A 23,239-nucleotide genomic window follows, 5' to 3' on the forward strand; every position below is an offset into this window, starting at 1 on the left:
CTCCAAATGACTCAGCTCCTAATGTTGAGTTTGTAATTATTCACACAGCGTTGGGGCGCGCTCACAAAGCGTCTGTTGCTCTGCAGGCTTAGTGGAGACTTGTGGAAGGTGTTTATTGGAGTGGATGTTGGAAAGCCAGTCTCAGCTCTGACCTTTGATGGCAGCAGCAGTAATGGCTGTCACCACTGTGGCACAAGCAATCATTTGTGATGTGAGTTCAACCCAAGAGTTTGTCTCCAAATATAAAGTTATGACTGTGTCTGTGAATGGCAATTGTGGTGAAAAGTTCTGTATTTTATGGCTGCATTCAGTCATGAGCTTTTCCAGATGAATATAAAACAATGTTATTCAATAATTCTCTAATGTAATTATAATTTTATTGCCTATTTTATTCCAAGGATGGTTTCGATCCCACGAAGCAAGAAAAACTAGAAAAGTCACACTAATCCACTAAGAATACTTTAATATTGCCAGTATAAATCAAAGATAGGTGAAAACAGCTAGAAGGGCATCTGATATAAAAAAAAGTTATTACGAATCACTGTCTTGTGCCAAACAAGCATAACTTAAATTTGCACCATGTAACTGTTCTGGAGGGGCCCCCTGCCACCATCAGACCAGACAATATGGCATTAAACTTACTTTGCACTTATTCTATTACAGATGTTTTTATTGCCCAAAAATACCTTGAAAAACACATTCTTACTGTGAGTGGGTCACTACTCCACAGCTCAGACATGTAACAAATGTTTGTGTCATTCGAGAGATAGGTTTGTTTAATGTCACACTCTGGAACATTTATAACAAGTTATAACTATCTAAGCTCCATGGAAACAAGCAGGTGTGGGACTGCTACATAGTTATACAGTGTGCCTTAATAGAGTGTTTTGTTGGGGAGGGCATCTGGAGTAAAGAGCCATAAGCCAGAACCACCAAACACATAGAATAATGTTCTGCTAACCAGTGAAGGCAGATAAAAAATAAAATTAAGTAGGATGTGTGTATTAAAAGATAATATTTTGGGAAATATAATTATTTTCCCATAAATGTGTGTGGTTCGGTCATTATTGTGTTTAAGGAGACCCTGGAAGTAACAGGTCATTAAAGTTGACATAAAAGCAGATGTAGTAAGTGGTACTAAGAAAGAAATATATTTTATGACTTGAATTCTTCTTCCTTGATTCTGCAGAGACGAAAAACAAACCACTAAAAATGTGAACAGTGGGGTAGAGTTTGGGGATCCCACTCGGACTAATGTCTTTACCGGGAATCAGGGAGAGAGGTGATATGAATGCAGAGAGGAAAAGAGGAAGCACCGTGGCCAGGAGGCATGTGGGGCTATGTGTCCGGCCAAAAGAGTGAGCGCGTGGGGGGAGAGCTGGTATACCCTGGGCTTTCCTCTCAAGAGGGATCCCTCTGTGACTAAATCAATCCAGGAGGAGGGAGACCCCACTTTACAAAAGGCCATTCGCCCACTGTTAGGTCTGTAATATGGTTTATAGACCTCCTCACATGGGATGAAAAGTAAGAACTCTGAACCATGTTAAAGGGATTTCCTTCTCATTTTAGCCAGTTTTGGATGACCTGTTCAAGCGTAGGCCTGACCATTTCCTATTCATTTATACTGTGTGCAATGTAAGCAAAATCTGACACCAAAAAATACACGATAGGGCTGTATTGAGGCGCAGTGCTATCACAAATCAAAAAGATATCTAAGCCAGTTCATAATCATATTATTCCAAGGGATAATTATATGTTAATGACAAAGTGGAGTTTACTTCACCTTTACTTCAATGACTGGACCCAAAAATATATGTTAATATACACCTAATTATACAGCTAATTAATCCACATTAGCCTGCAGATGCTATCAGGGATCTGAATAAACATCAATAATCAAAAAACCTTTAGTAAGGTTTATATATTTACAATTTCAAGTCAGAACAATCTATTTATCGATCTTTATCTATCTATCTGTTCATCAAGTAACAAGGACAACAAGGGGGACCCACGAATGACATTGTTTTTGTCACCTGTATTTTATGAGAATGTTCATGTGGATTAAAATAAGATTTATTGCTCTATTAGGCCCATTAATTTTGTATAATGTATTGTGTATACATTATGTATGTGTTTTACAATGATTAATCGCCTTGTCTAATGTTCTTACTTTTGAAATTGGCTTTAACTACAAAGGTCGCTTTTGTTTGCATTGATTCAGTGGCACCCATCAAGGAAATGATGCCTGCAAACTTCAGTAGCACTCTCCCACCCACACAATTTCTACAGATGTATGAGCAAAACATAAGAGCCAAATATTCTTTGCCTTATAATGTTGTTATTGACAGACAGGGTCAGAGTCCGGCTGTATACGCTGAGGTCAAAGTAGCGTCAGGCTAAATGTCAGGAGTGAGTGAGCGGGTGCAGTGTGACAGAGAAAGTGAGAGAAAGTGAGACGTTGCACATGCCCTGCTTGTGATTCATTCCTTGAGTTGTGGCGAGCACCAATGAACAGGCAATGGAAACTTCAGCAAATGTAAATACGCTTTGGTTAAAAATATAGTGGCTTAATGTGCACCACATGTGCCTCTTTTGGCCCGGTCTGCTCTATTTTGACGGGAGGAGAAACTGGAGGAAAGTTAGGAGGCAAGGCCAGACGGAGAGAGACGACTTTAGAGATATTGAATAAGCGGGGGATTGGTAGGCTATAAACACTTTGGTGGCAGCGGCAAAAGGCACAGGGATAGTGGGACGGGCAGTAGCTAAGGCAGAAGCAATTTCTGTTGTAGTTGTTCCAGGCCAGGGCAGTAGTAATAGTAGTAGTAGTAGTAGTAGTATATAGTGGTAACCATAGTATTATTTATTTGCCATTATGATTGCAAGCTTTGTAATAAACTGGAACATACAGAGGGTGGAAATGATTGTGGCAGTGACAGGAGGAGTTGTAATATCAGTAGGAGTGGACTGTACATCAATTTACCATCAATTCATAATTTGATCCTGTAAAATGATTCAGTGCTCAAACGCACGCTGTCTACCTTTCCCCACTCACTTTTCCAATCGGTTAACCTCTGAGTGAGCGACAGGTGGATTTAACCAGCCACAGTGAAGTATGAACTCTCACAAGAAGATACCTTTAATGATCTCTTAAGGCATTATGAAGCTAATAAGTGACTCAAACAAAAATGAGATATAGTGACAGTGCTGAAGTCTTCGTGGGGTTTCGTAGCAGTTGTAGTTGCAGGGACTTACCTTGGGCCTTCTCGACAAACACCACCTTCGAGTCAGGGAGGAAGTTGAGGCCGCTCACCAGCATCATCTTGCCCCCAGTGGCAGGATAACTGTCCACACTCTGCTTCTCCACCAAGGGAAGCTCTTGGGCTGAGCGTTGAGCTGTGGCAAGAAATACAGAGGAATATAAACAGTTCATTGTGGCCAAGAAAACTGCAGAAATAAGCTTAGAAAATTTATATCACGACCTTAGTTTAAGCCAGCAGCTGCTTTTAAATGCCAGAGACGATCCATCAACATTATTTATATTGGCAAACCTTAAGAGCATTTGTGTGTTTTGTGTTTTAAAAGGATAGACTTTCTGTTCTAGACCTTCTGTTTGGTAGTCCCACACTTGTATATTTATCAATACGGGGAATTGATTTAATTTTGAACCATAAATATACTGCAAACTTGTTATAGCAATAGTCTATGTACAAATAAAAAAATACAAGGACCTTGCTCCTTAAATTTACTGAACCATGTGGGGGACTGGCATGAAATTTGGGAAACCTGAACAAATGTATAAGTTTTACTACAGTCACTTAAGCATTCAGTTATTAAATGTTGGTGAACAGTGTATTGAGTAAGAAAAAGTTTAGCAAAAGGAGTGCTAAAATTTTTGTAATGGCAATATTAGTAGTAAAAGTATAAGCAGCAGAAGTAGTTTTAGAAGTAGAAGTAACATTTTGCACTTTTTAACATAGTGTTTTTCTTTAAAACACTGAATGCTACTTTGTATTTTTAAAGTAATATTTATAGCTTATACTTACAGCACTCAATTGGGTTGGAGGACGCCTGCAGAGACACAGTTCTACCATTGGGCTGGTTGATGTGCACTCTGAACACCAGTCTCACCCGGGTGTTTTTACGACCAATGTCTGTCTCTCCTTTGCGGAGCTCAATGTCAGAATTACGCAGCTTCAGGATCCCCGCACAGTCAATTCTGCCAATAAGCAAAGCAAAAATGTTTGGAAACTACTGATTTAAAACGCTGTCAAATCCTACTTTGACAACAATTATTTTTGGATTACTTAACTACTGAAACAATTAGGTTCTCGTGAGAGAATTTTATTAACCAGAAAAGGTAAAAAAAAAAATGCTGACTGAAGGGTTATTATAAACATTTACAGATAACGTGTATTGCTGATGAATGATTTTGATTTAATTATGCCACTATCTTTGTTATATAACATCTTGGCAAGAGATTTTGTCTGTGTAGTCCTGATAACGATTCACTATTTTTAAAGCAGTCCTATCAACATAATACAATAAAGTGTATGCCCTTGAGTAAGATGTAGCAAGATTAGACATTGAGTACTGAAGTTATGAGTTATGGACCATAGAGAGAACTTCTACTGGAGCATGGCAAAATCATTATTATTATAACATATCATCAAAAGTTTGATCTTCACCACTGTGCATCACAGATTTAAGGACTAAAGGGATCTAACAAATCTCACAGCAAATACAGAGCTTCAGCTTTATAGCTGCAGACCCTGTTGACTGTATTATGTAGACAGTAAGTCACACTACTGTGACTGCACTAAACCTGTCCACTGCACTAGCACTATTTAACGTTACCATTGGACATCTCCTTCAACCACTGCCACGTGTTGGTCTTCATTTCATCCCACTATTTGGGAGGTAAAAGGGTACAATTTCTGCATATGTGGAAAAAAGGCATTTGCTATGAAATGAATCTTCAGTGGCTGATAAAAAATAAATGAATACAAATGGGATATGGTTTGGCATTTCAGTTATTTTACATGGTAGGTTTTTTGGGCAGGATTCCTGGAACATATGGTAAAAGTCAAGTTGTCGGCTGATTCAAATTTTCCTTTTGATTTTGATTTCCACCTTCCACTTACGACTTCAAAAGCTCAGTACTATAATTCTTGACTTTTCTTCCACAAATTCTTGCATTGGTTTAAAAGGTACATACACTTGTATCGTAGACAATAGTGCAGGACAAACAGTTAGACAATCTCTATGGGTAATTTAGATTAAACTTGCAAGTTGTCAAATGATGGTTGCAAAATACTTTTTTTTATGCTACACTAAGAATTGTAAATTTCCACAAAAAACAAATAAGAATGACAAATTGAAACTGACAGAAAGCTTGACTGGTTTTCTCAACTTCCTACATCCCACACAGTCAAAGAATGATTATTGGCACGAGAGAACAGACGTGTGCTGCAGTGTTATCGAGGAGGCTGCTCAACAGTTCAGTGGAAAGAGACGGTTAAACACTTAGCCATGACCTTTACAGTAATTCAGTTTGGGAATGAAAGACCAAATGTTCGCTCTTCGTTTCGCATGTGTGCCGACAACGAAAGGGGAAAAGCAACTTCCTTCTGAATATTTTTATATAAGATCGCATTCATCCTAAGGGACACATTAAGTCATATGGGAGAGGGCGCTCTAAAATATGATACAATGTGAGGCGTACTGTGGTAGAGCGGGGTCACTCAAAAGGAAGTGCAAATGTTAAAATCATTAAGGCCATGTTAAATTACCCGACCCACGATTAAGAAAAGATTTTGAATAAACCCAAATGGTGAACTTCATAAATTGGAAGTCTCGATGTGCAATAGTTCTTCCCTCATAATTTTGTGAAACTGTGAAATATCAGTTGAGATCGCAAAATACAAGTAGTTTCTTTAGAGTTTCTTTAGATTTCAAAACTAAAACAAAGTCAAAATATACTCCCCACACTTTTCTAGACTTGAGGTCTCAAACCTCCAGGGGTGCAATAAGTCAGTTGCAGCCTCTGTACAATACCTCTCACCAGCCATTCTGTTTGTAGAGTCTGCAGGAGGGGGGATATATTTTGGTGTTTTGGAAAAGTGCAAAAAGAAAAAGAGGGATAGTTTGCTCTCACATGGCTCTCATGTTGTTCTCAGGCAGCAGGGGGATCTCTAGGATTTTGGTGTTGGATTGCATGACCTCGTGGCTGGCGGTGGAGACGGTTTTGCCGGTGATGCGGTGGACCTGGTAGAAGGCGTGTGGGCGCAAGAGGCGGTCGTCTGCCGTGCCGATGAACAGCTGCAGGGTCAGGGGCTCACTCTCCATGTAACCGTAAAGCTGCAGAGAGAACAAAGGCATCCAGGTGAGAGGCAACCACTCATTTAAGAAATACAGTAAGTATGTAAGGTACATTCAATATAAAAGGTATAACATTGTGTTTTAAAGATGCACCATGTAGCTTTTTCTGGTGGAAGGTCAGCTTGTTTGTCTCCATGGAGATGTTTTTTTGCTTTGTCTAGAATGTTCCACAGTATGGTATTAAATCACCAGGCCAGGTTACAAGTCCGATCTGTGGAGAGGCACCCCCACTCACAATTGTAACGCATGTTTTTATTTATTTGTTTATTTTTTCAATATAAATGTATGTAATTGAATAAATGCAAGAAGATAGATAAGTTAAATGCTCTACTGTGGAACATTCCAGACAATGCAATACAATCAATGTGAGACAAGCAGTTAGCAGAACCCCCTCCAGAAAAAAACTAAACAAAAACAAACATATTGCTTTTAAAATATTGCATAGTACATGGTATTTGTATATAATGAAAGTCTATAAGCAGTAATAGTAGTGTGGGTTTGTACTTTTTTACATTTGACACAAAAGTCAAGTTCAGTTTTTACTTTTATAAACTATTTCACAATTACAAGTACAAATTTATTTTTAAGCATCTAGACTTTTAATCTACTACCCGGCATAGCCCCGTCTTTGTTTGCTTTTCGGTTGCATTAGATACCCCTATTTCAGTGGAGGCTGCATTTTTGCTCCTTTTACTAGCCTGACATTCCTTTAAGAGAGGGTTTGATGTCTGGAAGCCCCTCTGAGTTGGGATCTCCAGTGTAAAGAGACATGGAGGCTGAGATAGAGACAGACTTCCTTCATAACTTCACCGTTCATTAAAATCACACCGGTGCTATTAAAATGTGTCTACAGAGATCTGGCTCTAGACTCAGCAGAAAAACCTGACAGAGCTGTGGGCCTACATCAAGGCAGTGGTTTGAAGGTTGCTCAGAGAAGAAAAGAATGTATTATTTTTGGATTTTAAAATATTTTCTTGTGAGAGGTGGATGAAATAATTATCAAAAATGTGGAGTAACTAAAAATGTATGTGGTCAGTTTTGGGAGGGCAGGTCTTCTTTCATTAAGCTTTTAAAATAATTAACTATCTGACTGATTTGAGCATTTTATCACTTAAACTAAGTAAAACTAATAAAAAAATAAATAATTAAATAGAATAAATGTGTAATGAGTCAGACAAAAAAAGAAAATACAATAAGATATAGTTTCAAAAATTGAATTGGAGTCTTTTTACATATGATAAAAAATTAAAAAATAAAACAAAACTCAAGCAGGCAATTGTGATTGTAATATAACCCGTCCTTAGGTCATGGATCATATAGAGCAGGCCTACCTTGTTACCTTTGGCAGTTATGAACATGCATTATGATTTCCATTAAAACTCTGAGACGAAGTCCAGCTGTGATCAAAGAGACTCCAGTATCACAACCACCACTTCAAGCAAGGAATACTTCCTCTAATGGTCCACCATTACCTGCTCCCTCTCAGCTAATAAAAAACACAAAACGTGAAAATTTGAAGAACAAAAATCTCTGCCACACATAATTTGAAAAGTGCAAATGGTTCAATGGCACTTTGTGTGTAAGTCTGCGCTTTGCCAAGTCAAAACAGGCATCTGTGGATTGGTTGATAACATTATAACATAATTTTGATGATTTAAGCAAGTGTGTAATTGGTTAAAAGCATGGGCATACAGAGTTACAAACTTTTAAAAGCGGTTAATGACAGCTAATACTTGAATTACGATTGACCAAGTAATTTTACCGTAGTGTATTTCTCTTGGAGCGAGGAATAAAGACTTCAGACCTCCCAGGAGATGCTTGCTTTATGCAGTGGATACACAGTGGGATTGGCAGATGGTGGCAGACCAAACCACTTCTCCAAACCCAAAAGGCATACGCTCAAATTTAAGTCCAGAGAAATCAAACAATGGTCACCCAAATATGCATTCAGGTGGGAATCTGACCGCACGTGACATTCACGAGAGGGATCATTTAGTCAAGAGCCATGGCTAACCAAAATGGTCATCTGAAAAAATCCCTCAAATTGCTCAATTACCACAACACACACTGGGGCTACGCAATGCAGTCATTTCTTTGGGCTCTATGGAAGTGAATGTAGAGGTGCCGTGAAAAGGAATAAAGGGTCTGCTATTTATCTAACAGCCTGAGTCATATAACAAAATGCACACCACATGTAACCTATGACATAATCTGATTAATGGGTTTATAATTAGCACTTGCGGTTGGTCAGGAAAGAGGCAGGCTGTCGCGGGAAGTCTGTGGAAATTAGCGCTAACATATCGTGTGGCAATAAATATGAAGATTAAGTAACATATGTCTGGATTTAGGAGAAAGCTCGGGCTATGGTCCTTCTCATTGTGCTGCATAATTTTCAGTATTAATTATGTTGAATAAAAGAGGATGTGACTTGTCACTAAAGCTGAATGTATATCCATATGTCTCAATAATCCATGCAGCAGTGGATATCTGGCTTCGCTCTCTGATTCAACTTCAAAAGAATAAAAGGTAGTGGTGGAACTAAGGCTGTCATTCAAATCCGGTTCCAGTGGTCCTATTTTACCCTTTGTGTCTCCAGCAGCTGTCTTGACCCATGCACTAGTCACACATGCTAGTCATCAGTGAGTTAGGACGGGGTCAGGAGCTTCTTGAAGTTTTGGAAACTCAAGGGACCACTTCATTTTCTGTGGTGATCTCACCAGCACAACCCTCTCTGCTTGTTATATTTTACTTATGGTGTCACCAGTGGTAATTATCCTTAGCCGCACATGCTACCAGTTATGGCTGTATTGACTCGCGAGACCGCTTTGGTATAAGGTATGAGGTACAAATCCAAAACACTGGAGCGTAAAATTGCATGACGTTCTTTATGATTTAATAAAAGGCAGACGGAGAGTTGAAAAGCTATGTCGCCTGTCACTTTTCCCTCTGCGGGCTTGTGTGGATTTGTCACTGAGCTCCTCCATTACCTCAGAGCCATGGGGGTCTGCGGGGGCACAGTGAGGGGTGGTCTTCTCTCTCCTGTCTGTCTGTGGTAGCTCACAATGACAGTGGCATCCTCACTCCAACCATCATGACCTCATAGCACCGAGGAAGTGATTAATGAGGTCAGGTATTCCTCGTGGTTACGCGGGTCTTCCCAGCAGCATAGTACTAAGCTTAGCCCTCCGCAGGCTCCCTACCTCGATCTCTTTACCATATGTGCTCTCACTGACCCTCTTCCTAGAGCTCCCCTGTGCTTCCACTGAACTTCTGGGATGCTCTGAAAAGCACAGCACCAGGGATAACTTCTTTATTTTATTCTCTAGAGATGAATAAAGCAGGTGAGATGGACAGAGATGCTACCATAGACCGTAATGTGGACAACAACTTCACTTTTATTAATATTCTTAATAATGCACTGATCTCAAAATACAACTTTTTGCTACAATTTGACGCATCCTTCATTCAATCTCTAAACACTTGGTGATAGCTTGATCCATTGTTTTCAGATGCCAACTGCTGCCACAGTGTCAGACCCATTTACACCTCTGACCACAGGCACTGAGGCAGGGGCCATAGTTGAAGGTTGGGGTGTAAGAAAAACAGAGTGGATATGGAAGCTGAAGCATTAATGACATAATTGCATGCAGCTGTACATTCTGGGTCAGCTGTGAGGACGCTGTGAGGACGTGTGAGGTGTCAGGAGGACCGGGCTGTCCGCCATTTATCTAACTGTAACCTTTGTACCAGAGTGGATCAATCACAAGCTCATTTGGGGTATTTTTTTTTAACATTTTCCGCTGTCATTTTCAACACCTTTTAACTTTTCATTTATCGTTTAACAGCAAGCAACAGGGCCATTTTCAAAAGATTAAGAGGTCAGACTTGCAAAGTGAGCAAAATGGCAAAATTTTTTGTTTGCTGTTTTTGTAAAAATAAAATCTATTGTACAAGTTTAATGTAAGGAAGGAATGATTGCGGTGGATAGCAGGTAAATGAAATGTGTCTGCCGTAGCTTGAGATTGACTGTGGATCTACTGCACAGGCAGCCTTCATCTCTTCACAGTGATTTCATCAGGGCCTGGAGAAATGTCATGACTCGTAGATGTCCACGTGGCGAGGAGAATTGGGGAGAGGATGTCTGAAAGTTGCACAGGAGCAGAAACCCAGACAGGAGAAAGACTTTTCCCTATTATCTCTCTCTGCTCGCAGTCACAGCCAGCCTTTGCTGTGCCCAATTAAATCACTCATCTCTTCTCACAGACTTCTCTCCATCACATTCACAGCACAAACGTCTCCAGAGGCCCATATTGAATGCATATAGGTGAATAAGGCAACACATGCAATCTTTTAATATTGTGTTTCCATAACTCAGAAATCTTTCCCCTTATTTTATAAGCCACCCCTATCCCTCAGAGTTTGTGTTGAGTAGAGCACTTAAGTGTTATGTCATCAAGGGCAACGTTTCAAAAGTTAACCCATGTCTAGACGAGTAAGGGTCCAAATTACATATAAAAATATGGCTTTGTCACCAGCACAGCAAGCCCTAAGAAAATATAACCCTTATTTACAGAGCATAGGGGACGACTACGCCACCATCAGACACCCGTGTTGGATGGCAACCAAAGGGTCTCAAAAATCTATGGATTCTCTTGACATTATCTAAAAGTGGTCACAAGAAACACATTTTGCTTCATATTCAACATATTATTAACTGGTAATTAGTGGTAGTTCAGTACCAGGGAAAGTAAAAGCCTTTTGGAGAGAGAACCATCATTTAAAAATGGCATAAATACCCCTATGGGAATCAAATAATAGCTCTGGTTAAGCTCTAACAGCTCTTTGGGGCTCACCACAGAATTCAAATATCAAACAAGAGGCTCAGAACATTTAATGAGCAATTAGCCTCACAGTCCAGGCTCAAGCTGATGATAGCTGTGAGACATAGCGTAGTGCACAGGGCCTGATCTCAAGGTGAATGTGCACATGTGAAGAAGGGTGCATATGTTTGAAAGTCTTTCATACTGACAGTGAGATGCGCATCCCATAGTGAGTGTGGAGGAGAGATGAGGATTGAGTCACGCACATGTTAATGGGGATGATGGCCACATCCTGCTGAAATTACACCATGTCTGTTGCTGCTTTAGACTTAATGAGAGAGTGGGTGAGTAGTGTGAGGGTTACAAACCCTATAGGCCAGTCATTATCCTATATGAACTAGACATATGCAGGACACTGCTGCGTGCAGAGCAATAGGTCTAATATGCCACAGGTGTTATTGTCTGCAGGATGTACTTGTTTCCTGCACTGATTTGAACATCTTTAGGTTGTCTTCATATAAACATAACCTCACACTAGAGTCTCTTTAAAATATCAACCATAGTTAAATTAGCTCTCATATTTTTCCTGTGGAACAATTCATCAATCACAGTTTCATGGTTTAAGGTATACAGCCATGTTGTTGGCTTCTCCGACTTAAAACGGGCCTTTTGACATAGCTGTGGTGAGAGAGGGAAGCGTCTGAAACAGTGAGGGGAGCCAGTGTTGTACCTAATGGCTCTGTGGTCTGGTGCAGTAAATAAAGTGGAAAAGCAGCCATGGGGGTCACAAAGTGGACTCTACAGAAGAGGTTAAAAGGCTGCAGACGCAAAGGATGTGAGATGGTCAGAGAGTGAGGCCAGAATAAATTATTGCGATTCGAAATGGAAAGCACATAAAGCACTACTGCTACCCGTAAACTCCAGGCTTTCATCAATGTGCAACTGGGGTATAGAAACTTCCGACCGCAGCCTTCTTTTGACGAGTTTATTTTGTGACAAATGCAACCTGATGTAACCTTTTACATGTTACTAGTTGTTTTTGGGTAATAGGACACCAGCCGTATATTTGGACCGTCACGTTCTCTCAAGGGACTGTGGCAAATGACTAGCTACATTGTATTCTGTCGTGTTTTTCATCTGCATGTTTTTGTCTGTGACTGGCACTTTCCAACACACATGTCACCACAGCTTGTGTGCACTGGTGTGATCAGCCATGAGCTCAAAAACAACTACGCTGTGGATGAGTAGCTGCAAACCGAGGGAGGACTTAGCTGCAGGTTTGGGAGATGGATGAAGGGTAAACGGTTGACATGCAGTGACAGCCCAAGCTCCCATGAGGGCTAGGGAGAGAGAGGGGAGGCATTGGTGCATGGAAAAGACAAGGCGGTGTCCGATGAGAGCTGGGATTATGACTCCAAACCACTACTCCAATTCAGTGCCAACCTCAGGCCACCCAGGTCCTAATCAGCAGGATGCAGAGTACCTCCAGGGGCCACAGAGCGGGGCCCCAGCTGCATGTTGACTCTGTCCACCCCCTTCTCAGCCCCGTCCCGATCTCGTCTTAGGCATACAAACACATTTCCTCAGCAACTTCCTTACACTCATGTCACTACTAACTTGTTCTGCATGACTGCATCTCGTAGATCCATCTCATTATCAAGGTGCAAGGGACTAAAGCCATCCAACACAAACAAAAGCCTTACCTACAGGATGACGTTGTTTTACAATACGCACCTGGCAAACCATATTTCTAAACAAACACTTTAAATAATTTTAAATAAAATATTGAATTCAATGGTGCTACCAGTGCCCCAACACTATGACAATCTTCTGCCTTTACCTCACCTCTTGCTTATTTTATATGATCAACAAACAGAAGATGTCATCAAATTACACTTTACTGTCATTAAGTTAAAAAAGAACACAATTATTAACGTAGAAAAAAATGTAAAAAAAAAGAACATCCTGTGTCTGCAAAGGACATCACGTCTAACCCTTTCTGTGCTGTGTGTAATGGCACATGTATTGAGCCATACATGTGTATTGTATTGTTAAAGCCGTCCTCCACAAGCAAACTTGATTACCTAATACATATAGATCCTATGTCATCCAGATGTCTTGATTGACTACACATGCTTAATCAGAAACATAAATCATCCTTAGGATTAAAATGTGAGCCCTGTATGCGGAGGCCACAATCACAGTTTTCTCCATGACTCCTGCTTACTAATAAATACTTCCCTTAAATAGTAAGACCTAAAACATCCTTCAAATAAATGGCCAGTTCTTATGATAAAATAAACATCCAAAGTCATCAATCTACATCTGGACAAAGACAGTTACTCATGACTTAAACGTGGGCCCCCAGAGTGACTCATAAAGTGACATAAACGATATCCAAAACAGCCTCACCTGCAGCAGCTGTGCTCTGCTCAGCCTCTTCGTTGCATGGGGTAGTTTGGTTGTGTTGAAATACAAGGCTTAGTAATGAGTGTGGACAATTAGTTATATTTACAGAGAAAACCCGGAGTGCAACAGGCCTGTTTGTTGCAGTCACATGTCAAGTGCTTTTGACATTGAGCAGACTAGTCTATGCTGACAGCATCTATTTACAGTGCTTGTCCCAACAACTGAGTGTTTAAAGATGGATCACCTCAACTTAAGCATTGGTGGGCCAGAAATGTTTGGAAGAGCATCTTAGACTATGTACCATGTGGAATATGCACTAATAATCTCTAGATAACATATGGAAATCTAGAGTACATCACATGTTTTATTATAGTGCCATTACCAATCTATCTTTTATTTTCCTTACGATTTTGTGTTGCTATTAAAATCCATATGTTAATAATTGTGTTTACGTCCATTTACGTCAATTTATATAACGTGTGCCAACTTTAGTTTTGAGTTTCCAAATTCAGATTTACATTTAGCAACATAGATTTAACAGTTAATGTAAACGGACCATCAGGCCTTAAGGACGTTGATACAGCTGAGTCCCTGGTCCCTCCTTGAGTAAACCAAGATGTCAGCTGTGGTGTGAAGACAGTGCGGCAGAGAAAAGCGGCTCTGTGCGCGGCCTGTGGTGAGACTGACGTGTGCGCTGGAACTGTTGGCCAAGCACAATAGTGAGAGGCGATGGTCTTGTTCGTTACTAATTGAGTCAGTATGCTGGGCTGCTGGTCTGAGTGACCTTTTACAGCAGCAGATTGACTCCAAGCTTCGGGGAACATTAATAACACAGCTCACAAGCACATACAAAAACACAAGCTGACTGCATTGAGTACACACAAGATTTCACTCACAAGTTACCAAAAGGGCAGAGACTTTTCTTCAAATTCAGAGTAAAAGTTCAATTTCGACTTGTAAATGTTATGACTGTGTAATCCAAGTGAATGTATATTCGTATTAACATAAGTAAGTGTGAGGGAGGGCATCTGGAATAAAATAAAAAGTATATTCAGTAATTTTGGCTTTACAAGTCTATTTTATTAGAATTACTGATGTTTCTGTTTTGTTTATATTTCAATTAAATAAGTGTATTACAGTTAGTGAAAAGTTTTCTGGACCGTAAATCTATAACTAACTAGATGGTATTTGGTACATACCTGGACAACAGGGTGCCCTCCAGACAAGGCCTTGACTGCTCCGCGACTGCCCTCGGTCTCATAATGCGCTCTGTGATGGGACTTTGGCTGCACCTCGATCTGCAGACTGTACGGCCCTGAGCAGGAGGGGAGCTGCCAGTCCAGAGAGGGCAGGGACGGGCTGCAAAATCATCACAAAGTCAGTGTAATAAGTAAAATGCATTATGTATGTTAGGATAATTACATGGTTTAGACATTTAAGACAGCTTAAGTTGCTGTTAATTCACGACCATATAGGAAATCGAAGTCAATTTGTATATGGTGTATTCTCATCTCACATGTCAAGTGGTCAGGTTTTCCATAGACAATGACAGCACGTCCGAAAACCTTCAAATCTGATCTATGGTATAGCTTGAAATTAGGCCACTTTGTGTAATTCGAATGGCTTCTTCCTGCTTCCCTCTATTATTGTATCAATTGAAGTCATTCGCTGACGTGCCTAATTCCTAAAGTCTGGCTAATAATTAGGTGGCTCTTTTACGAGTAAAGGAAATTAGAGCAGAATGTGCGCTAGTTAAAGTGTGGTATGTTTTGTATTACAGTATGACAGGTGGAAATAGACACAGTTAGGAAGAGTGACAGTGGAGAGATAGACGTTTCTAGGTTGTAAAAACAAATCCTACAGATTCTGGCAAGCACCCTATCTTTGAATTGAATAATATTTTTTTAATAGGTTGCACTTGTGTCACTCATTGTGATTTGACATGACCACAATTACGAAATGAAAACAAGTATTGCAGTAAAGGAGAGTATATCCAGCTGGCTGACTTTGCCACCATTGTTCTGGAGATGGGGCATAAGGTCCCCAGATGAATACTGTGGAGGTGTCTTTATCAAAACAAACATATGCAAGACAATATTTCTCTGTATCGGATGCCCTGTTCTGGTGGTTGGACTGAAACCAATCTCTGGATCTGTGTAGGCCATGCAGCCTGTTTGTTGACCCAAAACGCAGTGATTTCCCCTCTGCAGGGCTTTATCTGGGTACTCAGAGCATGACATCACACTGGCTGCACAGAGAGAGATGGACCAACGTACTGATTAACCCGCAGACGGCTTCCCCCTCAGCCAGGCCTGTCACCAATACTTCCTGCAGCACACTATCTCCATCAAACACTTGATTTCCGTCAGGGAAGTGTTACAGAGTCAGTGAACAAAACAATATTTTTTTCTGTCTTAAAAACAAAGTGTTCATCATTTTTGAATATAATTTCAAAAATATTTGACACCACCCAACTTAATGTAATTACCTTATGAAGACAACATGTAATAACCCCACCCCTGTAACCTTTAACTCCGAACCCTTACTACCATCTAATTGCATGTTATTAAATAGTAACAAGTGCAGGAAAATGAAGTGTGACATATATTTTTAAATAAACACTGGGAAGAATGCAAGACAAGTGTTTTTTTCTTTCTCTTCCCACTGAAAAATCTGTCTACAATCTGTTTGTGAGGTACCTGAGGTATGGCTTGGGTTTGGACCAAGAGTACGGGTGCTGGGGAACATCCAGGAACCCTCCGCAGTAGCTCTCCTTCTTCAGAGCCAGTCGAGAGGCATACTCATCGTGACACAGGTCTCCTTCTGGACTCAGGTCTTCTCCACTGGGCTCCACCTTCAGGCCCATGGATGCTTGGTGCTCCAGCATGGTCTTACGTGTCTTGATTGGTATCCCTTCCCCCATGTCTACTACCCCATCTGTAGTTAGGGCATTTATGGCTGCCACGATAGCAGAGTTGGTATACTGGTTTGTATTGGCAATCCAGTTTTCATCTGTCACACTAACCCTTGGAGACCCATGAGGAGAGGGAATAGGTGACTGATTTGGTGAAGTCTGGCGGTATGTGTTTCCGTTCAGACTGTACTTTCTCTTCCCAATCCCACTTCCGTTGCTTATGACCGCACCAGTGCTGGATGGAGAATTTGGCCTAGATCCACGAGTTTGTGAAGGCCAAGCCTCTTCAGCCACTGCCCCAATCTGAGGGGAGGTAGAGGGGGAGTGGTGGGGAGAGGCCGCAGGACCAGTTGCAAGAGGGCAGGACAGAAGCGAGTTACGTGGGGACACACATGGAGATTGCCAGGGTGAATTCTGAGGGGAGTTGTCATAATTGTAGAAGCTTGACTCGTAAGACGACGCTTCAGAATTGCAGCTGCGTGAGGAGATGCTACTTGCGGGGCTGAGACAAGTCGGATCACGGTAGCCCTCAGCAGCGTTAGGCAGTGTGAGTGTTACAATGGAGTTGACACCACGTTTGATGATGTGGTCTTCACTGTTGCTCTCCTCAACCTCGTCTTCTGGGTAATGGCTATAGGCAGTGATCTCAATCCTGGGGCTTTCAAGAGCTGGAGCACCGTTGGGTCTTATGCCATGGGGAAGGTAGTAGGTTGATCCAGGATTGTGGTTGTCATTTTGGAGGCTGTAGGCCGTCTGGTGGCAGGAGGTGACTGAGATGATTGGACTGGTCTGTAACGTGTGGTACTGGGTGGCCAGGCAAGGGTTGCCCATTCCCAGTGGAAGGGACAGGCTGACATTTGGAGTGTAGCTGTACGCATCTGAAAAATAAACAAAGTGCAATTTAGCAGTAGGAACAAAGAAGAAGTTTTTTTGTTTGTTTTTGACAACCCTATTATGAGAAAAGATGGCTAAAACAAGAATAAAGCCTAACCCAAGATTAAGTGGACTAATCAGGTAGTACTAAAGACTAAGATGTCCTGCTGATTGACTAGTTGGCTAAAAAAGGTGGGTGTGGCAAGAACTATTACGTATCAGATGTATTTGCCCCAAACTGCACTCATAAGAAACAGCTATGAAGAAAAAAGTAGTATGAAACAATGCATTTATACAAAGACAGATTTAGCTTTTGAATCATGAGTTTAATTTGCCTTTTTACTACCAAAACTGCTAACAAACTACTAAATATAAAAAAAATATATATATAAAAATCTACCTCACTCACTAACTTCTCCTTTCTGGCACTGTTCCATAGGAATCTGTATAATCTAAGCAAAATGATTAATCGACTAATACAAATTTTGTACACATCAACTGCCTCCAGCGCTATAACTAGAAATAAACCACAATGAAACCAGCACATTAACCAAGTACACATAAATCCCATCAATTCAAAAACAGCTTTATTTAAAACTAAATCAAAATTGTTTACCACCAGTAGTCTTCAGACCACAGTTTGAGAGCTATATTGTTCCATGGCCAAAGTTCTCAGACCCTTTACATTATGGCAGTAATTAACTGTGGTTGCATTTCAGAAGAACAATGGCCCCTTACAGAAATCTTCAACCAATATGTCTTTGAGGTCTCCACTGGCTCCCTGCTTCATAAACATCTGGAGAAGTTTAGCAATCATCTCCGAGCCTCTGCGTCCCAGTGTGTGGCTCTGTGTAGTCACAAGTTTGCGCCGCCTCTCTGTTTGTTTGATGGGCTGTATGTACTTGGCACTCCCCACTGTCATATGTACTCTACAGGAATTTCTCTAGCCGTGCGGATGGATGCTTTATTTGATTGATAGCATCACTCACTGTGTGTATTAGGCCCTCCCTGGTGGAAAACTGACAGCACTCTCGCACCACTCAGAGCTTGTGATTAAGTCAAAGGGAGAGGTATAATACACACAGGAAAAACAAAAACACGCAAATATGCAAGATCACAAAGAAACAATAATAGCCATCATCAAAGTTTGAAATTTTGCTCCACTTGTGGTCTAATGCTGTGTCAACATCTCATTTATTCTTCAATGAGTGGTCAAAGTTGGCAGACAGTAAAGGGCATTCCCCTCAAGCTATATTTGTCAACCACAACACAAGATATCTAGCACTCACGCTACTTTATATGTAGAACAGACAGGCTAAAATTAGCCTGCTAGGGGTTATTTTCAGAAATACGTATACCATAGAGTGAAAGGTCAGTGGATACAACAGTAAGGCAGAGGTGAATCAAGTTTAAGTTTGTGGTTGCAGCCTAGTATTACTTTTACTCAGTCTTTCGCGATTCTACAAAGATACGTCATGCGTTAACCACTCGACGTCTTTTGTATTTTGTAAAAGAGATTCATCTTGAAAAAATCTGGTGCAAAATTTGAAAGAATACATTTGTACAATTGCAATAACAATAAAATCAAATTACTCCATTATCCAATATAAAAATTATGGCTGGCACATCAAAAAATGCATTCAGAATGAGTTGTAAATAGTTAATTTGAAAATTGTGAGTAGCACACAGATTATAGCATACCCATTCTCCACAATTTCTCTCAATTATGCTATCAAGATCAAAACAGTGGCGACCAAACCAGCATGACTAAAGAATAGACGGGTTTATCTGCAGGGTTTGTGGTCAGTGCGGCCCCAGACTGACAGGACCTCAGGGAAAGAAGTCATAGTGAAACCATAGAACAAAGAAGTCAAAAAAGCAATCTAATGCACTTTCACGAAGAAGTTATTTTATTAGCTTTTGTAATACTAAACAGTTCAATATACTGCTTTCAAACTGCCTAAAATGGCGATATGTAATTTCAACAACAGCGAGTCACTAAAGGATCAAATGCAAGGTTTCAACCAACTAGTACATGAAAAAGACTTAAACCAGGAATAATCTTAAACTAAATCAGGACTACGCTACACACAAGTCTCAGCGCAGTTCACAGACAAATTTGGACAACATCAAAATATAAAGAAATTGAGGTAAATGAAAACTCCCAAGTACAATCAGTAAAACATTTGTGCCACCTAAATAAGATACACTACAGACGGAGAAGCACTGGCAAGAGTAATGTGCAATCATCTGCATGCCCCTGATAGCCAACCGTAAAGGCACAGCAGTATTGGGACACAGTACTAACAAAGCATAGAGGTACACACGCGTCTGTTACCAATTATAAGGCTTAAGTCTGAGAGTCTGAAAATGAGTAATAATAGTAGAGCCAGCAGCCGTCCATTTGAAACCACAAAAGACAAAATAAATCCACAAAATGCAGTGCCATCATCAACAGTAGGAGAAGTAAATCAAAGCAAGACAGACAGAGGAACGCCAATACTATGCCATATCTGATTGTGCTCTGTGCCAATACACTTTAACTGAAACAGAACATCCTGACTCAAACTTAAAAGAAAAAGGGAATATAGTTTTAAGTTCAACCCAGACCTAGCAAAGAGAGTAATATTGAGCCTATCTATATTTAAACTATTATGTAAAGCAGCTGTATACACCTCACATGTAGGTAAGGGCAGGTGGCTACAAAAGTTTGACTAAACAACACAAAGTGCACTGCGCTTAATGGTAGGCACCTGCCAGGTCTGCTCCCATAGAGTAAGTACACAATGTGCACGTGGGTGTCAATCAAAATATGCAAATGAGCAAAGATAGTTTATATAGTTTAACCACTAAAGCAACACTATAAACAGAAAAGACCCAAATCAAAATCAGAGAACGGTAGAGAAATTGCAACTTTGAATAACTTTATTAGCCAACAATTATGAGTTCTGAAAAGTAAAAGGTGAAAGGCCAAGAAAGAGCAAAAATACTGAGAGGTTATTAAGACTTGTATAACTTGAAATTTCTTCTCGTCTTATATGGGAGTTATTTGAGAGATAGGATTTGGACATCTTAAACTCATCTCTATATACAAAGAGAGTTGGCTCTGTGAAAGTTTACGCATAGCCCTTACCTTCTTCTGCTGACTTCATCTCGCTGCTGACAGAGTGGAGAAAGTCCAGTCCTCGATCTGAACCGGCTGCTGCTGCTGCTGATCCAAAACTGAACGATGAATGAACGCTGAGGCAAAACGCTTCCTGCATTCAACAAGCGGCGCGCAACTTTTTGTTAGTAAAATTTGTGTTGCGGTTAAGAGCAAGAGCAAAAATGAGCCAAACTTTACTTCATACACCGGCAGTAGAAAGAAAAAGCATCATTTAGAGTGCTCTGAAGTTGACAGCGCTTCGCAGTGTACGCGCGCTCGAGGGTAGAGTTGAACTGATGCTTCTGCAGAGCGGCACCAGCGACCACGGAGAGGAAGCGACCTGAGGTGAGTTTGAATCTTACGAGAGGGTTTTCAAGAGTCTCCCTTAGGTCGATGACGCCTCACTGTTTGTCATAGGGGCCGGCTCCGGTGCTTTTAAAGGTGGAAAACACCCTCCATGCTTTGCCGCTGTGCCCGCCCATCTGTTGGCCCATCCGGGGATGACGCGTACGCGCTCGTGCAAACCTACTTTCGATTAGGCGGATGATATCCACCGCGGGATCCCGGGGAGAGGACAGCCGCGCGCGTGCGTACTGTGCCAATATTACAGGTTTGAATCAATGTCATTACCTGTTTGTGAAGGTGCATCTAGTCCTCTAGTTTATTTGCCTGTCATTTTGCTGGCACAAATGTGAAATTATAAAATAATGGGTTGACTTAAAATGAAAAAATAATACTCAAAATAATTAATCCCGGAGGGGTTCATTATCTTGTTACAGTCACCATTGAGATCCTATTTATTATAAGTGTTGTTTTGACAGCCCTTCAGAGCTTAGATTTTGTAACCCTTTTGTTCAGAGAGGAGACTAAACTTTAAGCTATTTTTCAGACCAACCAATTGTCAGAAATGAATGTGTGAGATTAGTAAAACAAGAGTAGGCCAGTAAAGTAAGAGAGAAGAGGAAAGTGTGGAAGAGATAAAAAAAAATGCATGCAAGCAGGTTAAAATGCAGAGAACAGAGAACACCTGCCCCTCTGTTGAGTACCCTGCACAGCCATTTAGCCCCTGTTCCTCATCACTTATTTTAGAGAATGTGTTCCTTTACTGACATTTGCTGACATGAGCTGACATTTAACACAAAAACAGGATAACATAAAACATCACTTTTTGCTTATTCTGACTTAAAACAATGCCTATTGCTGTATTACAATTTTGATTTTTGACCAAAATATTTTATTTTATTTCAACATAATTTTCAATCCCTGCTTTTACTGTAAATACATGAGCACCCCTGGGATTTACAGTGAATTCAGGGTGCTCCTGGTTCTCATGGTCAGTTCCCAGACCATTTGAAAACACCTTGTTTCACAGCTTTCCCTTAGGACCAGGGTCTTCAACAACACCAACAGTTTCATGTATCAGGACACTGATGGCCCTGTAATGGCTCAGGTCGTTAGAACCAGCTCCTGTGTTATTATAGTACCATTAACATCCTGCATATCCTCATGATTACTGCAAAAACTCACATGCCACAACATTTCAGTTTTTCAACCCCAAAACAACACAGTACTGTAATGTGTATTTCTCTTCTTTCTTCTTCTTTTAATTTCTAATCTTTTGGTATTAGTTAAAACGCTCTATACTATGTAACTATATATGTTAACTATATATATATAAATTCATCAATTATCTCATGTACTCAAGCCATTTATCAAAGTGATGCACTGTTCCTGTTCCTGTTATAGTTTAAAATAGTACTTTTATTGTGCATTCATTAAGTAATTTGTTTCTTCAATACAGCGCAGATTTGGCCAATTTGCATAGACACAGTCAGTTTGCATTGATTAATGAGAGATAGTTGTTTCAGATGTAGAATGAATGGCTGTATTTTATGCCAGTGAAATACAACCTCGATTATACACATCTGTGTATGGAAAGAGTAATGACAAGCAAATCCTGTTTTTAACAAGTAGGAATATCTGAGCCCTGCTAACTGATGCAATTAATGATGGGTTAGACAAGCTACAACATACAGTAATTCCTTTTGAATCTGAGCCATAGAGTGTAAAAAAAATCTACTCCCTGAAGGCTGAGATGTAGCTGGCAGAGTTTAGGATGATCACACATAATCAAAAGCAGAAGGAGATGGGGTACAGGCAGACCATGCACACACAGTAACAGTATAACAGTGTTTTCTTTGCCCACAGTAGCTCCTCGCCGTCAGCTGCGGTCTTGGCACATGTGAGGCTTGAGATGAGAGAGCAGGCATCACGTACTTGAGCAGATGAATTATGATAAAACGCAGCGGTATAGGAAAAAAGTACCAGCACACGTCTGATTGGCAGTGTCAGCAGTAGGGGCTGTGCGACTGTGGTTAAGGTTAGCTCCTGTGGCAGACTGGAGAGACTTATCTTGATGAATCTTGTGCTTGTGAGGAAAGTGCCATTAGCCGTAACATCTGTCAACAAGAGTCAGTCCAAAAGAGATTCACGGTGACGAATTTCACCTGACAGCTCATCAGGCACCAGTGAAAGGAGACACTCAAGATTTAGGCTATCGTGTGTAGTCAATAGTCATATTTGTTGTTATTGTCAGAGCATGGATTTTCAGGTTAAGATGTTAACATTCATGGTGTTTCAAATATAGATTTGACAGTGGGTAAGGAGGCACTAGTCTGGAAAGCAGAAGCAGAAATAGAG

The 23,239-nt window shown here is 40.6% G+C and overlaps 1 protein-coding gene across 1 annotated transcript in view; it reads right to left on the reverse strand.

The window, feature by feature from the left end:
* LOC117384418 (nuclear factor of activated T-cells, cytoplasmic 1-like) overlaps nucleotides 1-21,008 on the reverse strand; it is a 57,008-nt gene extending 36,000 nt beyond the window's left edge. Inside the window, exons 1-6 of the mRNA XM_033981741.2 lie at nucleotides 20,528-21,008; nucleotides 16,307-17,399; nucleotides 14,807-14,966; nucleotides 6,155-6,357; nucleotides 4,044-4,216; nucleotides 3,253-3,393 (exon numbers count right to left, since the gene is read on the reverse strand). Of these exons, the coding sequence (XP_033837632.1) occupies nucleotides 3,253-3,393; nucleotides 4,044-4,216; nucleotides 6,155-6,357; nucleotides 14,807-14,966; nucleotides 16,307-17,399; nucleotides 20,528-20,657 (1,900 nt within the window). The 5' untranslated portion in view covers nucleotides 20,658-21,008. The remainder of the gene's footprint in view (nucleotides 1-3,252; nucleotides 3,394-4,043; nucleotides 4,217-6,154; nucleotides 6,358-14,806; nucleotides 14,967-16,306; nucleotides 17,400-20,527) is intronic.
* Between the last annotated feature and the right edge of the window lie 2,231 nt (nucleotides 21,009-23,239).

The sequence above is a fragment of the Periophthalmus magnuspinnatus genome, chromosome 16, assembly GCF_009829125.3.
Source record: "Periophthalmus magnuspinnatus isolate fPerMag1 chromosome 16, fPerMag1.2.pri, whole genome shotgun sequence".
Classification (NCBI taxonomy): Eukaryota; Metazoa; Chordata; class Actinopteri; order Gobiiformes; family Gobiidae; genus Periophthalmus; species Periophthalmus magnuspinnatus.